Genomic DNA, 17,021 nt, shown 5'->3' with positions numbered 1-17,021 from the left:
TGGAGGATCAAATATCATTTGGGACCCATCTGTTTTTATATCCATGTTATGGAGGTTGGCGGATTGTTCTGGCGCAAATAGGCCTGAACTGAGGAATCAGCAATGTGATTAGCTAGAGTTATTCAACCTAACAAATGCAGATCTACACTGAGCATCTCTGAATCTATGTACCCTAGAGACATCGGTCCCCGCTGTCTTCTTTAATTTTAACTTGGAACAGGCACAATGCACAGTGTTAGTCCGATATTTCTCATTAATGCTCTCAACAGCATAAGAAGCCATAGCCCCATCTTTAGTCGGACTCTCAAGACCGTCCTTACCCCTACCCTCTTTAATACTGTGAAAGAAATTGGCTTTTCAGATAGAGTATTCAGAGTATATTAGTTATCATACCGTGACCACGTAACCCATACATATTCAATTGGCTAATTATATACAGGAGGAATATCTGAAGGAACAAGGACTTCAAATCTCCACGGGCCTCTTGCGCTAGATCTACCGCAGTTTCTGAATCTCCAGGAGACGGGAACAATACAGATCCCAGTGGTTAGAATCAGGCATATTGACGAATGACACCTCTACATCAATGTATCGCACATTCATCCAACCCACATCATGTTCGGTACACCCCTCCAGTGGCTCCTCCTCTGGGTCAGGTCCATTGCGTTCCCTCAACTCATCCTCATCTAGTTCCTCCGGCTTCCATTCCGCTTGAACCAGACGAGCACATCCCGTGTCCGTGTCATCATCCGGTGCGCTTAACACCGATTCCAAGGCCTCCTGGTCCACCATGACGAAAAACCGGTACCGGCCGGCCCATCCACGGTCACCGTTCTGGACACCCTGTTCCTCTCGTAGTGCGTTCGTCGCCCACAGCTAGTTAAGGTAACTTAACTACAACATGGTACTGTTCCTCTAAAAATCTTATACGATTTCAATGCTCAGACCCCAACCTATAACCTCGCCATTTCCGTTCGCTTCTTTTGAACTGACTGACGGAATCAAATACTTGCGGCTTCAAAGGTCTACCCCTTCCAACCAAAGATTATGCGTCCATGCAAAATATCTGGAACCTGTTGAGTGAATAAACACCACACCACGTATTGTCTACATGACTAGAATCTAGGTATATGAAGAATAAGTAGAGCTCTTAGATTTGCCGGGCGTGTACACAATATCCCATCCTCATTCGAGAGTCAAGAGCCTGCATTTAACTATTTGTAGGTTGGATGCCAACATTTGATTATCTTTGATAGGAAGCATATATCATTAATTCCAAATACAATAACCTCCTACGACCATTTCCTGGTGTAATAGTTCAATGGTGTACTTCGCTAGAAGTGACCGTGTAGTATTGACTTCCAAGGTTGTCAGGAACATATGACCCTGAAAAATAAAAATGGCAAGAGCAAAGGACCCATCCATTTTAGGAAGGTATGTGAGACTATAAAAGGATTCCTCCCACCTTTCTTCCTCTTCTCTTCTTCCTCTCTTCAATCCTCCCTGTCTCACCGTAGCCCACCGAGCCAGCGCAGAGGGTGGTCCTCGAAAGACATCAACACCAAGTTGTTGAGGCCTTCGATGGTCCAAATACAAATCAAACTCCCAGTTCTCGTGCAAGTCCTGATAAGTTGGTGACTGGACTCTTGGAGTTTAATAGTCACTGGCAGATCCCACGGAATACATGAATAGGAGGGGTTTTTAACCCCGCCTGCTCTCATTGTAGCTAGTTGTTTACTTGTATGTTGCTATGACGATCTGATCTGTTGTCACAATCATCACCTTCCTGTTTGCGCGTTTGCTTCTTTGTTCTTTCTTTCAATGTTGTTCGGCTACAAGTCAAATAAAGAATGACGCTGTATATTATCTACTCAGTCAAAGAATGTCAAGTTGTGAAAAGTCATTCTGGTAAGCATCGTTGTATCATCTGGTCATCATAACTCTATAAAGAGAATAACAATAATAAAAATACCACCGCAATTAACCATTAGCCATTACCCAAAGAGAAACTGAAAGATCAACTCATCTACCGCTCCACATGAACAGCCCGATTCTTCTCATCAATACTCTCAACAGCGTGAGACCCCATCGCCTCCTCATCTTTAGTCGGAGCCTCAAGACCGAGATCACTTTCACCGATCTTATCCACGGTATCAGTATACGACGGCACGAAGTTGACAGCAACGGCATAGGTCCAAGCGACAACCATGAACTGCAATCATTAGCCTCGACCCACAAACAAATCCCAATCCAAGAGCGCATCGAACATACCATAGCCGGAACAATAAACGCAAACCCAGTATTATCCCGCATATCAGCGACATGTCCCAGAATCGGCGGCACAACCGCACCCCCACAAACAGCACCCACAATATAGCCAGAGCCACGCTTATAATGTCTTCCAAGACCCCGAATACCCAGCGCCATGATAGTGGGGAAACAAACCGACTCAAAGAAAAGGGTCAAGAACAACATCGCCAGACCGGCCTGCTTAGTCTGCGTCACAGACGCAGCAAGGAACGCAACCGTGCACGACAAATAAACGAGGAAAACCCAGCGCGCGCGTACGAACTTCATAATACCCGATCCGAGGAATCGTCCTACGGCGAACGCGCCCTGTGCGCCGGCGAGATACTTCGCTGCTGTGGCATTTGTCGTGCCAGGCCATGTATCTTTGACGTAATTAATGAAGTAACCGGCGATAGCGACTGGAAGGATTAACAATTAGCTTGGAAGGTTGATATGGTGGATAGAGCCATACCCTGCGCGCCTGTGTATGTGAATTGAGCCAGTGTCGCATGGAATAGCTTATACTGTTTCCAGAACGGCTTATCCTGCTCATTAACATGTGTCTGCGCGACCTGGAAAGCCATATCTTCGTCTGTTACTTCTGGGATATTTGATAAGAAGAATACAGCTGCGAGGAGGAAGACGAAGACACCGATTGCGAGATAGACCCATTGTACGCGCTGCAGGGCTGATACATCATCTTCTGTTTCCGTGAAGAAGACATAGGAGCCCAGGACTGGCCCGACGACTGTGCCGATTGCGTTGAAGGCCTGGGCGAAGTTGATTCGGATTTCGGAGTAGCGGGGTGGACCGCAGACTAGATGTAAGGGTTAGTATTACTATGTGTGTGTGTGGAATGTGATGGGTGGTACCGGTTAAGTAGGGGTTAGCTGCTGTCTCGAGGGATCCTAGACCCGATCCGATGACGAATGTTGCGCCGCAGAAGCCGCCGAAGGATTGGTTTAGGCCTGCGGGCCACATGCAGAGGGCTCCGATGCCATAGAGACATAGGCCGAAGATGAAGACGGTTTTATAGCCGTAGTTGCGGAGGATCCAGTTTGCGTAGCCGAGGGAGGCTAGGGGGTATGCGCTGGTTTTGTTAGAGGGGTATATATGTGGGTCATTGGATGTCATACCCGAAATAGGCTGCTTGTAGACCAGCTGAGCGGCCTCGGTCGATGTGGAGGGTTTTCTGGAAATGCGAGTTGAGGGTATCCAGTAAACCATATGCGAAACCCTAATTGAAGTGTTAGAAGAATTGGGAAAGATATATAGTATGACATACCCATAAGAAGAACAAGATCGTGACTAGAGTCAAAGGCCATAGACTCTGTCGTAGAGTTAAAGTAGCAGCGGAAGTAGTCTTGCGATTATCAACACGCAAGCCTGAACGACTTTTAAGGAATTCTTTGACGCCCATTTTGAATTATAAAAAGGACAAGAAACGAGAAGGAATTCAAGGGAACAAAGGTAGTATTTAACTAAAAAAAACTAGCATGTCAACAAAAAAAACTAAGGTGACACCCTTTTCTCCGCAACCTCCACACTTTCTCCAGTCCGGGGAAAGGCCCCAGACGATCCCTGGGGGAGAGACAAGTAGCCAATGAAAATCCACACGGAGTTGCACCGAGGCTCGAAGGTAACTTTCATTTATTTTTATTTTATTGATTTTTATTTTTTAATTTCCTCTTTTGATCAAAAAACCCCCGCTTTATTTCCCTGGAAGGTGGCGTCAGGGTTGCATGGATGGTTTGACACTTTCTACTTGGACTTAACTTAGTCCATGGCGGGATATCATTCCGATGATCTTACGGGTTAATCCCTCCCGTGTCTGGTGGAATGTTACTCCGAGATTGAGGTCTGACATCTCATACTACCTTAAACGCCTAATCTTGGTTCCCCGGCTATACACTATATTAGCCGTAGCTCCATTACAGGCCACTTACACCTACAACATATGTTGTAGATCACATCATTCCAGGGTTGGCCTAGCTAAACATGGAATTCAGGGGACACCCGCCAAGACTTGATCGTCGAAGCTGGGTTCTCTACGTACGGGGTATGGAATACGGGGGTACAGAGTACAAAACACATGGACATATTCTACTGTACACAAGTGCAACAGAAATCGTTCATTCAGGGATCTATAGGCATCCATGGTAGCATAAGTAGTTCGCACATTCTCGTATTCAATGTGCGAAAAAATATCCAGCCAATCAATTACAATCTATCTATTACACACCGGTTAGCTCCTACTCAGGCAGATATCCGGGAAGACAGGGTCGTATTCAGGCTTTCGCCAATATAGCCCCATCCTTTAAGCCTGCTTAGGCTTACCGATGCCCTTCTGAGCGACCGGGTTGATAGCTTTCGTGTTGTAGAGAGCACGCTCGATAAACTTAAGGACCTCGTCGATCAAACTGGGAAGGTGGGTTAGTAGGATATTCTTTTCAAAACCAGAAACGAGGCACTTACATCACAGGTGCACTGATCACCAACACCGCCTGCCATTCATTCCAATCCAAAGGCAGAATCGAGAACAGATTCTGGAGGAAAGGAACGTAGAGGATGGCAAAGTGAAGCAGCATGGACAGAGTGATGGCGTAGATAAGCATGGGGTTGTTGCCCAGGAAGAAAGTCACGAGGGACTCGCTAGAGGATAGCGCATTCATGGCATTGAACATCTCAATCACCACAAGGATGGAAAGAGACACAGTGGAGGCGGACTTGCTCATATCGTTGCTGAACATTTCGCATCCAACCTCGGGGAACTGAGCAGCACACTTGTGGTAGTGGGACTAAATGGGCTATGTTAGCAAGACAGAATTAAAAGTGGGAAACATGGTGGACTTACCAATTGCCAGAAAGAAATGCCGGGTCCATCGGGGTTGTACACAAACCACCAGACGTAACCAAAGACGGTAGCAGCACCAACGTAGATACCGACAACCATGTAGCGGAAGAACAACCATCCGCCAACAAGGGCCTCATCGCGACGACGGGGAGGACGCTTCATCACATCGTGGTCAGGGGGGTTGAAGGACAGAGCAGTAGCAGGCAGGCCGTCGGTGACAAGGTTAACCCACAACAGCTGAACGGGAACGAGAGCCTCGGGCATGCCAAGGGCAGCGGTCAGGAAGATAGAGACAACCTCTCCGATGTTGGAAGAGATCAGGTAGCGGATGAACTGTTGAGTGTTGCTGTAAATAGAACGACCTTCCTCGACAGCGACGGCAATGGTAGCGAAGTTGTCATCGGCCAAAACCATATCAGCGGCCATCTTAGCCACGTCAGTTCCGGTACCCATGGCCACACCGATATCAGACTTCTTGAGAGCGGGAGCGTCATTGACACCGTCACCAGTCATAGCGACGACGTGATTCAAGGACTGGAGGAGATCAACAAGCTTAGACTTATGGGTAGGCTCGGTACGCGAGAAAAGGGAAGCGGTTTCAACGGCCTTCATCTGTTCACGTTCACTAAGAGCGTCGAATTCACGGCCCGTGTAGCTCTTGCCAGTAAGATCCTCGTCGGCGCCAAACACACCAATTGAGCGACAGATAGACTCGGCGGTATTGCGGTTATCACCGGTGATGACAATAACACGGATACCGGCAGCGTGGCACTTCTTGATAGCATCGGCAACCTCAGGACGAGGGGGGTCCAACATGGCAACAAGACCAATGAGAGTCATGTTCTGTTCCAATCTGGTGTAGTCCTCGGTGGTGGTAGCGTTCTTCAAGAGAGGGTTCCCAGAGATACCGTCAACACTTGCGATGGCCATGACACGGAGACCACGGTTACCATACTCAACAACTTCCTCAGAGAGAAGCTTCAAGTGGTTTGCGGTCATGGCAAAGCGAGCCCCATTGGCGCCTTGAAGAACGTGCGAGCAGCGGTCTAGGATGCTTTCAGGGGCACCCTTGACCAGTAACTTCTGTTCTTTGCCCTCGCCAACGAGAACAGACATACTCTTGCGATCACGGGAGAACTCATAGGTGGCCTGGAGGGGAAGACGGGACTCATAGTGAGCGCTAGCGGTATGCAATCTTTCGGATGCAGGGAGACTGTAAAGCTTCTGGTTCACGGCGATGTCGGTGGTTCCAATTTTCTCAACCAGAGTACGCAGAGCTCCCTCGGTGGGCTCACCGATGCTGGAGAAGACTCCGCTCTTGGCATCGTGGGAAAGAGCAGCGGCGTTGCAAATGGCAGTGACCTCGGCCAACTGTGCGATGGTGGATGACGAAACAGCCAAGTTCTCGACAACCTTGCCATTATGGGTAAGCTTGCCCTCAGGAGCGAAAGTAGTGCCTTCGACCTCGATTTCCTCGAAGCCAGTGCCAGAGCTGGTCAGGTAGACAACCTTCTCAACGCTCATCTGGTTAGTTGTCAAGGTTCCGGTCTTGTCAGAGCAAATCACGCTGCAGCTGCCTAGGGTCTCGACGGAGGGAAGAGACCGGACAACTGCGTTCTTTTGAGCCATCTTGCGGGTACCCAGAGCGAGACAGGAGGTAATGACCACTGCCAGACCCTCCGGAATAGCCGCCACACCGAGAGAGACAGCAATTTTCAGATAGTAGATAGCACCCTTGGCCCAGCCACCGAACGCGGGATCGTTGAAGTTCTCATAGTTGATAACCCAAACCAGGACACAGATGACGGTAATAACCTTGGCGAGGGTGTCGCCGAAGTCGTTCAGCTTCTTCTTCAAAGGGGTCGGCTGGGAGATCTGGGAAGTGATGCTCTCGTGAATATCTCCAATGGCAGTTGAGCCACCGGTCAACACGACAAGAGCTGTAGCGTGACCGTTGACAACGGTGGTACCAGAGAACAACATGTTGACCTGGTCCTGCTTGACGGCGGCTTCATCCTTGATAGCCCTGATGTCCTTGGCAACACTTTCACTTTCACCAGTCAGAATAGCCTGATCGACACGGAAGCTGTTGCTATGGATGGCGATCAGTCGGCAATCAGCAGGAATACGGTCACCGACAGCAATGTGGATCACGTCTCCGGGAACCAAATCTTCGGCCTTGACCTTTTGCGTCATTCCATCACGCATGACCTTGGCCTCGTTGGCCGAATATTCCTGGAGAGCTGCGATTGCCTTTTCTGCGCTACTTTCTTGGGTCACTCCGACCACGGCATTGAGGATAAGGATAGTAAGGATCTATTAAGAAAGTCGCTTTGGTAAGCAAAATAGAACACATAGACATCCATATAAAATGTGGGATATCCAGGCACATACAACAGCGGGGTCAACGAATGGAGTCCAATCGTCACTCTCTTCAAAGAGAGCTAGGACAAAAGAGAGGGCGGCCGAGGCAAGGAGGATAAGAACCAATTGGTCCTTGAATTGTTCCAGAATCAGCTCCCACATGGGAGTCGGGGGTTCTTCCGCGAGAGCTAGTCAAACAGTACATGTCAGTTCTGAGGTCATCATTCTGTGGAATGTGTACTAACCGTTTGGTCCATACTGTTGTCTGGATTTTGAAACCGCGCTCTGCGACAGACCGGTCTGCTCGGACACCTTGAAGTGCTCCAGCGACTCGGCTGGAGTACGGAGAAAGGCGTTCTCCATGATCACAAACACCCTCAACGGCAATAGGCAGGATCAATTGCAATAGCCGCAGAGGTGAGGAATAATAGTTGGGGTAAACAAGGAAGGAATTTGTTGTTTAAGAACGGCGCATTCCCGGGACACAAATAGAACCAAAGCCCAAGTTGAGGAGGGGCTAGGTATTAAAAAAAAGAAGATGAACAAATGAAGATCGAAGCCCGAATTGGGGAACCTCCAGTGGGGGAAGTCAACGTGTTCTCATCCATTTGATTCCAGGGGCTGAGTAAGCACAGACCCTGGTGGACCCCCAAAATGTCTACAGGGCTGAACCTGCGGGTCTTGCAATTCTCCGCTTTGTTTTTCTTTTTCTTACTTTGTTGTGTCTTCTATTGAGTACAGAATACTTTAAGTACTCAATATTTGACTAGCTTTGGCATAGCCTCTTACTATATATCTTTCTCTTTTCTTGGAATGAACTAGAGACCTCTCAAAGAGCTTCTTGTTGGGCTAGAAGGCCATCAACACTGATTCATGCCCTTCAGATCACTTATGGGGCATGACTAGGCTGCATCATTTTTTGTCTATTAGATAGTCTTGGCAACTTGTTCCTCTGCATACACTAACCTAAAATGGATCTCCAATCTTCTAAATCGACCTAATTGACTCCTTTGCTACTACGGAGTAGTCTGGGCTTTGTGTCATGGCACAGCCATTGACGTCTTCATTCATGTATCTCCACGGAGTGTTCTCTGGGATGTTTCTAGGCGTTCGATTCAGTCAACTTAGTCTACTAGTTGAGAATTGTTCTATTCCCAAGGCCGGGATCCTCAAAACTAAAGCACAGTCCCTGCTAATGCATGACGTGTGGCCTCTCCATAAGCACGCTAACACATCCTTGCTCATAGGGCTGACGCTAGGTACGAAAGTCCAGTTGCTGGGTAATATGATTGATCCGATAATGGTAGGCAATCCCTAACTAGATTTTGCATATTCGACTCAGTCGATCCATTGTTTTGCGACCCATAACTTGACCGCAAGTCAGGTGTCCATTCGAAATAAAAATTAGCAAATGTCTCAAGCAAAGCTATCATTAATTTTCTTTTACTACTCAAAAGTAGCATACGGTAAATTAGTTACTATAATTGCCATAAGTGAGGCTAATTTACGCCGTTGATTTGCCAAATATCACGCCACGCACCCCCGGGCTTCATCCACGCCTAGGTCATTCCTACTTGGCGTAACATCCCACAATTTTTCAGCGTTAAAGGCTATCGCTGACATTTGTCGGACTGCGATTAGTACTAAAAACGAATTCCAATATAGGAGGCATCCTAACTATGTAAACCTGCCTCTTCTTACAACCCGGTCTTTTTCCCACCAACTCGCCCTTAGATCATATTTAATCTTTTGTAACTTGATATCCTAGTTGCCTACTCCGTATCCGTAGGGTAGTTCCTCTAGCATTGTGATCCAAGTGTGCATTTTGAGTCTCTTCGGCATGTAGAACTACAAATACAAGGAAATTATACTCGTGTATCGTGATATTATGATTAATTGGGATGTATTTGATTGGTAATATTCTATAAAATACCTTCTAATTTAGGAACAGACATAGAGACTCAGCCAGCGAGCCCTGGATCGTGAATTATGAAAGAGGTGTCAGCATTGTGCCGTTGGTTTCTGGGTTCGGGCCACACCACCCATAGAGATCGCAGCGGCACTGAGTAGTCTCCTGACAGCTAGAGAGAAGAAAATAGATGAGTCTTTAGAGTCCCACTAAATTAGAAGGGAGTGGAGAGAAGGGGGAAACATACTCGACAGCAGGCATCCCAAAGATTATATGCCATAGCTTCTCCATCATCCAGCCTATCCCATAGCTGTTAGACCACTGATTGTGCTCTATCCACTTGAGGATACGGTCATATTCATTCCATCTTCTTTCTCCGATTCTTTGCTTGGTAACTGCAAACTGCGCACAGCAATGATATCCGACCTGGAGCGGTGCGGTGCTGGGATCAACTCCGAAAATCTCTGACCATATTTGTGGGAAATTGTCGACTAGGCTTTGATTTTCGATATCGGACATTTCTATTTTGTTCGGGTGAAAGCCATCTGGGCAGCCAGGTAAAGCCATACAGCGCAGGTTTGCATAGCCCCTTTGACTCACGGCTTCGACCCGAAGATTGGAAAGTGCGTCGGAGGTTCTTGACCCAGCTATATCACTATGCCAGTGGTGTTCCGCACCGTGGATAAAGATATTGTATGGGTGGAGGTCATAGAAGTGGTCGACGATGTAGGTGAGATAGGCACCTGCTTCATTGCCTTTAAGTGTGTAGGGAACAAGGAAGCCATCTTCAGGCACTTCGTCCATCGTATAGATGTACGGTGTACATTTACTAGTGGTAGATCAGTTCGACTGTCACATTGAGAAAAAGGCCAAGGGATGCTTACAATTCCTTGCAGAAATCCAGGATCCATCCTACATCTTCATTAATTGTTTTCGCGGCGATAAGAGCGACATCCTTGCTCTCCCGGTGCTCTGGGATGTGTGAAACTTTTGTATTTGGCTCTGTTCAATGGGTCTTATGATTAGTTTCGTTTCTCGTGGTATAGGGCTAGAACCGTTACCACCATGGGCATTTAAATACCTTTTAGTTTCGGCTGTGCTGGTTCTAGAAACCCACTGTGCAAACAGAACAGAGCTATTATGAGTAAAACCAAGAGAAAGACGTTTCGCGTATTCATGGTGAACCTACGGGGGGTTCCCCCAGGGTGCCCTGTGGGCACAGACATATGGGCCTTCATCTTCATGATGGAGAAATGATATATTGTGAAAAATTGGGGAATGTCGAGCCTTTTATGTGGTGTTTACCATATGGCGATCAATTGACCCATTGCCGCTTAAGGAAAGTCTTCTAGCTTGGTTAATTTCAGGATAGCAGTTAAGGGTTTGGTAAATCACAGAGAGCTGTTTACTAAGAGTTCACAGAAGACCCATTTACCAGAACTGGTTTGATAGAACATCCATGGATACCTATGTACATATCCATAGATACAGTCATCATGCTAGACCCACAGTTTATATTGTCACCACTTCCCTTTTCCTATACCTCTATCACTTAAGTGGACATATGGATGGGAAAGATTATACTCAATAATATAAGTCCTAATGCAACCCAACTGTCCCAGAAGCAGTTATAAATTCATGGAAGTAGCACTACAACAGGCAAATATTAGAAATCTCGCTGTGGTTCTTTTCCTTTCCATCCAAGTCATTTAGCCCTGATCTTGTCTTGGGCCTGTCTGTTGAATGGTCAGATGTCGGTGTTGCTTCTATATATAATAAATAACAATCCCGATAGGGTATGTGGTTAGGAGCTATTGTTATTTCACACGGAATCCAAGGTGCATTTTTATCTACATATGTAGTTGAGCACTTTCCTTTTTTGTTTTGGGGGGCTATATTTTAACAAAAATTACAGACCCTTTTTACGGGGATCACCCGCATACGAAAATGTACAAGTTAACCATCATGGACCGCGAATTTACACGTAGTGCTTACTATGTAATTCTATACCTTATGATCTTTGAAGGTCTTTACATATTTTAAACTAAATTCAGGCATAGTTGATGGAAAGCTGTGAATATATTTTCAGTCAAAACCAAACGATTCAGAACGCTACAGACTAGATTAATCTAGTTCGGATTGAGACTAGCGTAGGAATTATATTCCTGACAAAACCAGCAAATGCTAGCATGACTTCTTCCTATTCAATATCGCCTGGGGGCCGTTCGCTTAACGCGTGACCACCCCATCTAGACGGTGGGCGTAGCAACTTGTTTCGGTTCGAGGCACTACCTCATGGCGCGCGACTTCCAAATTATAATACCAGGGTATAAGAACTGCTCCCACCGTGCTATCTCAGGTCTCTCCAGATGTCCTTTACCTCCTTCAAAAGCCCTCTGAGCAACTTTATTTCCTCCACAGACCATGCTCGCACATCACAGCTTATCTAACTGACGGATCCATCTAGACCTCCCACCAGCCCATAAAGCCCAAAGCCCAACCCACCCCAACCCCTAAATGCGCTGGGCTTTGAGTCCGATCCTTAGGCCCAGGGTAGAAGCCCGCTGAACTTTTATGGGGGCCCAACAAACATACTAATTTTTGGGAGATCATAAGTAATAATTGTACATACATAGGTAAGAAACAGGGAATAATCAGCGGGGTTACGAGCGCCAAGACTGTATTTAGGTATAGAAATGCGCTTTATTGAGGGTCCCATCAATAGGCCGTGTTAGGTTGGGCTTCGAAGGTAGGGCACATAGCCCACTGCTGGTTGGGCTATGGGCCTAAGCTCCGGGCACAACCCAGGCAAATCAAAAGCCTTCGCTACATTTATCCGCCAGGGATTTTGGGAAGATGTCCTGTATTCTTGCCTGTCTTTCAACCCTGAAGGTGACGGCTTCGATCTCGGTTTGCTGCATCCCTCCTCGAAGAGTTCTTTCTTCCTAGGCAGTGGCCGATGCAAGGATTGGTCTCATTGCCAGTTTTAATCTACACGAGCCCAACATTTTCATATCACTCGCTCGTATCCATCGATCATGAAGCGGTAAAGCCAATCGCGACCAGCGGCCACAGATGACCTGATATTGGTAGAGACCGCGCAACAGCATGAGTTCTCAGATCACCGTCGCGCAAATCTCTTTGCACCATCGATCGGCAGGTTAGGGAGACAGTTTGACATATGCTGTCCGATGAACCACGGTATTCAATATCGTTTATGCGATAGAGCTCTGCCTGATGGAGACAAGTCTTATTATCAACGTGGATGATCCGTGTTCGCAACTGCGGGTATGTCTGAGGGATCTCGTTTTCGCCCTTGTGTAGTAGACCAAGGTCTACTGTTCCACGCAGTTTGTATTTTCTCGACCTTCTCTTCTGCTTTGATACGATGCTCCATGGACTGCTGAATAACTACGGACGGAGAACAGTTGAGGCACATCGAAAGCACTTGAAGGAAGAATGCGATGGATTTGCTCCGCCAGAGTTCCCAGGCGAGGTTGCGCCGGGAATCCATTGTCACGGATCGCTTCAATGCACTGTTCCATCATCCGGACAATGTCAGCTTGTGATAAGCTTGCAGTACTTTATCTATGACGGATGTTCCTTAGCGATGTCAATGCAAGAACTTGAGTGAGTCTACCCTTACAGACTCTGCCTTTGTCTTCATTCATCGCACATCTAGAACAGCGCAATGATGCCGCCAGAAAATTCTGGACTCAAGAGTTGATAAATCTGCGTGCTTACATCCTCCCACAAGTCCCTTCAGCCACCTCCAGGCCCTATTCCAGCACCCTACTAGGTCGAAATGTCGCCATCTCGAAAGTTTCCTCTTACTAAGTCACACTATCCAACAAGGCCTGGCCGGCAGGCATGAGCCCAAATCGTATCTCTCTAGGCCAATCGGCTAGAGGCGACAACGAGTCTAGGACGACTACATAGTGCATCAGCTACGGGATCTAGAAGATATTTGCCTCAGCAATGGTCATCTTTCCTTATATCCTTGAGAAGACGAAATCGAGAAGAACTGAGAGAGGTATAACCCAGCGAGTTTGAATCATATCACTGATGTACTTTCATTTGGTAGATGGTCTTAATATCTTAGATACACGAAAGGAGTTAAACTGGTCAATTTATACTTGATGGTCAGAAATTATGCCTGAGGCATCTTCGCATTAATAGTTATGTGCTAGTTGCATTCATTCATAGTGACTTGTGAAATCTATGAAACCATGCATTAAACACGTATAAAATCACTTCCTTCTATCAGCTTTAGAGATGTTCAATGATTGGCACGTCAATTTCATTCATATCATAATTCTCAAGATGATTCTAACTAAGTTAGATGAATGTTTATACCGCCGATAGTGGACAGCCAAAATGCCTAGGGGCTATCACATTCGTGGTTGATTTTGGCCACCCTTTAGATCCCATACTACAAGTTCATATTATATATGGGAAAGTATAGGCGAAGTAAAGTGGCCATTGGTTGGAAGTAAATACTTTTAGCCTGAATTTTACCCTGTTAGAATTGTTTGAACACTTGTGATACTTCGACCTAATTTGTTTGTGTGGCTGATTAGCTACATCATAACCGGTCTAGTTGTCTGGAAGGTTCCAAAGAGAGATTTGCATCATCATCATCCCCAGACTTTGATCATTTTGCTATGATTTCTCTACAATATATAGACAATCAAGAGGTTTATTAGCCACAGTGCCTTATGGCTACTTGAGAAATTGCGGCTGTTCCAAGGTTTTCAGCTGATCATCGGAGATGTTACCGGTCGGTGCCTCTAGGACTTCGAAAGTACATATACTACGACCCCATAGATACACAGTGGAAGTCGATGTATACATAATCTCTAAAATCCAACCAAATGCCATATGTTGTGCTAAGTATTCTGTTGTTTGTCTCCTAAAGGAAGGAAGTTGGTCACAGATACTGTAATATATACCACCCCGCCCAAATTAATTACTTACTAGAGGGGATCGACGGTAAAACAAATACGGGGCCGCGGCCCAAGTACCAGAGTACTTACATAAAGCGGTGCCACAATAGGGGGAGCTAGGTACTAGGTACATGACAACAGCGTATTATTGTTATGATTCAAATCCCCCCAACTCACCTCACTCCATCTCCCTCCCCCACTTGGTCGTCTCTACCCATCTTCCTCTTTCTGCATCTTGCGCTTCCTATCCCTTTATTTTAAGTCTCAAGTTCCAACCACCCATCTCGATTCAATTTCACCATGGGTTCTGAGGTATGTTGCTATCCCCTTCCATCGGGCGCTCTCTTGAGTTGTCACCGCCATCGCAATCCCACATCCCCATCCTCATCTGAGCTCACCATCATCTGGAATTCTTTTTGATAAGAACTGGGCTAACAAATATCGTAACTATGCAGCGTGAGAAGTATGTCCATTGTCGCCCCTATCCTTGAAACCTCATGGCCCGGCATAACTGACCCCCTCACCAGCAAGACGTTCCTCGCGCGGCTCTGCGAGCAGGCCGAGCGCTACGATGGTAAGTGGACACGCGATAGCATGGCTGGACGTGTATATTGACGTGTTATTCTCTGCTTTCTAGAAATGGTCACCTTCATGAAGGTTAGTCGCACCCCCTCGTGTTGTTTACTGTGTATCCATGCTAATCGCCGAACAGGAAGTCGCCAACGTAAGACAACATTCCCCCATCACCTTCGGGATTAATTTTGTGTTTATTTGCGATTGACATGTATCTAGATTGGTGGCGAGCTCACTGTCGATGAGCGTAACCTGCTTTCCGTCGCCTACAAGAACGTGGTCGGCACCCGCCGTGCCTCCTGGCGCATCATTTCCTCCATCGAGCAGAAGGAGGAGAACAAGGGCTCCGAGGAGCACGTCAACATCATTCGCGACTACCGCCAGAAGATCGAAACCGAGCTGGAGCAGGTGTGCCAGGATGTTCTTGATGTTCTTGATGAGGCTCTCATCCCCAAGGCCGAGACTGGAGAGTCCAAGGTCTTCTACTACAAGATGTGGGTTACTCTCTAGCCACTGTCGCTCTAGAGGCTGCTCTATTTGTGACAATGTGCTGACTTTGTAAACAGGAAGGGTGATTACCACCGTTACCTCGCCGAGTTCGCTTCCGGCCCTAAGCGCAAGGGTGCTGCCACCGCTGCCCACGAGGCCTACAAGGTAATACTTCCTCCTTTCGGCTTATTCCCATAAGTCCTATCTCTCTTTGCAAAACAGCTGCTGATCATGTCATAGAACGCCACCGACGTTGCCCAGACCGAACTCACCCCCACTCACCCTATCCGCCTGGGTCTTGCCCTGAACTTCTCCGTCTTCTACTACGAGATCCTCAACTCTCCTGATCGTGCTTGCCACCTTGCCAAGCAGGCATTCGATGATGCCATTGCAGAGCTCGACTCGCTCTCCGAGGAAAGCTACCGTGACAGCACCTTGATCATGCAGCTGCTGCGCGACAACCTGACTCTCTGGACCTCATCTGAGGGCAACGAGGCCGAGGGTGCCCCTAAGGAGGAGAAGTCCGAGGAGGAGACCGCTGCTCCTGCCGCCGCTGCCACCGAGGCCGCTGCTCCCGCCGAGGAGAAGCACGAGGAGGCTAAGCCCGCCGAGACTGAAGCCTAAAGGATCAACATTAGGAGTCGCGACGAGCCGTATGCCGTTTGGTAGGGTGGGCGTTCGCATTTATTCCTGGACGTGGTTATGCAAGTCGCTTCTTTGTTTTCACTGCAGCGCTGGGTTGGACCGGCAGATATCTTGCACGTCTTCGGTACCGTGTGGGTCGGCCGGCGGAGTTTGATATTCGGTTGACGAAAAGGGGCTGAGTGGAAATTTCTCTCTCTTTTATTGTCTCTATTCCCACTCCAGCACGTTTCAATGTGTTTATTTTCCATTCCACTCTGAGCTTCTTTACTCGAGATGCATCCTGTGTTGGGTTGCCTGCGTAGCCAATGATTCCCCTTTTACCAGTATTCATGACTGAAGTATGGGCCGATACAAGAATATGTAGTTAGTTCCTTTACAGGGACTCGCCTGTTTATTAGTCTCACAAGCCTTGACCCATCTAGCCGAATAACATTGCAAAAATATCTTCAGACGAGCATGTGCATGTTTCCTTCAAAACTGACCGAATTCCCATTGGCTTCTTCAGTGGTCCTATACCTTCTTAAAGCTGGCTACTACATCAACTCAGATACATCTACGCGCATCGTTAGGAAAAATCCGCCACTCTATCCCCCTCCAAAGCAAAGACACCAGCATGTCCGACAACTCCAACCCGAAAAAAAAAACCACAGAAGATGCCTTCCCATCAAGCATCGAAGATACGACACCAATACCGTCGGTGATCAGCCCCCCTCACATGATTCTTCGGAGACAAAAACTGGATAACAAAATCACCGAAGACGCCGAGGCTCCAACAATGCCCAACTCGCTATCTGCCATCCTCGATTCGAGGCGGACTCAACCTAAACACACATCCTCCCACCATCGAGAAACCAACCAAAACCGCGTATCCAGCGCCACGGGAGGGGTCCGGGCACTTAGTATAATAGAATATGGCAGCTGAGCATACGGAGTACGGTGCATGCAATGCATG

The 17,021-nt window shown here is 47.3% G+C and overlaps 3 protein-coding genes across 3 annotated transcripts; 1 reads left to right on the top strand and 2 right to left on the bottom strand.

The window, feature by feature from the left end:
• Positions 1–495: 495 nt before the first annotated feature.
• On the bottom strand, positions 496–7,870 carry PGRI_042550 (ATPase, P-type, K/Mg/Cd/Cu/Zn/Na/Ca/Na/H-transporter; the record flags this gene model as incomplete). Its single annotated transcript, XM_040791968.1, has 14 exons — positions 496–876; positions 1,513–1,645; positions 2,031–2,212; positions 2,272–2,708; positions 2,762–3,106; positions 3,162–3,379; positions 3,426–3,526; positions 3,575–3,619; positions 4,236–4,237; positions 4,627–4,709; positions 4,765–5,087; positions 5,144–7,459; positions 7,538–7,695; positions 7,753–7,870. 14 exons carry the CDS (start codon positions 7,868–7,870, stop codon positions 496–498), a joined length of 4,842 nt encoding a protein of 1,613 aa, XP_040643878.1.
• A 2,067-nt stretch (positions 7,871–9,937) lies between these two features.
• On the bottom strand, positions 9,938–10,660 carry PGRI_042540 (uncharacterized protein; the record flags this gene model as incomplete). Its single annotated transcript, XM_040791967.1, has 4 exons — positions 9,938–9,961; positions 10,017–10,245; positions 10,301–10,418; positions 10,606–10,660. The coding sequence occupies 4 exons, from the start codon at positions 10,658–10,660 to the stop codon at positions 9,938–9,940; spliced, it is 426 nt and encodes a 141-aa protein (XP_040643877.1).
• A 4,002-nt stretch (positions 10,661–14,662) lies between these two features.
• Positions 14,663–16,048, top strand: PGRI_042530 (14-3-3 adaptor artA-like protein; the record flags this gene model as incomplete). The annotated part of the gene is made up of 8 exons (XM_040791966.1): positions 14,663–14,674; positions 14,818–14,825; positions 14,890–14,936; positions 15,000–15,019; positions 15,075–15,086; positions 15,155–15,429; positions 15,502–15,589; positions 15,665–16,048. 8 exons carry the CDS (start codon positions 14,663–14,665, stop codon positions 16,046–16,048), a joined length of 846 nt encoding a protein of 281 aa, XP_040643876.1.
• Positions 16,049–17,021: the final 973 nt, after the last annotated feature.

The sequence above is a fragment of the Penicillium griseofulvum genome (assembly GCF_001561935.1).
Source record: "Penicillium griseofulvum strain PG3 chromosome Unknown contig_89, whole genome shotgun sequence".
Lineage (NCBI taxonomy): Eukaryota > Fungi > Ascomycota > Eurotiomycetes > Eurotiales > Aspergillaceae > Penicillium > Penicillium griseofulvum.
This window is presented reverse-complemented; position numbering and strand designations above follow the sequence as displayed.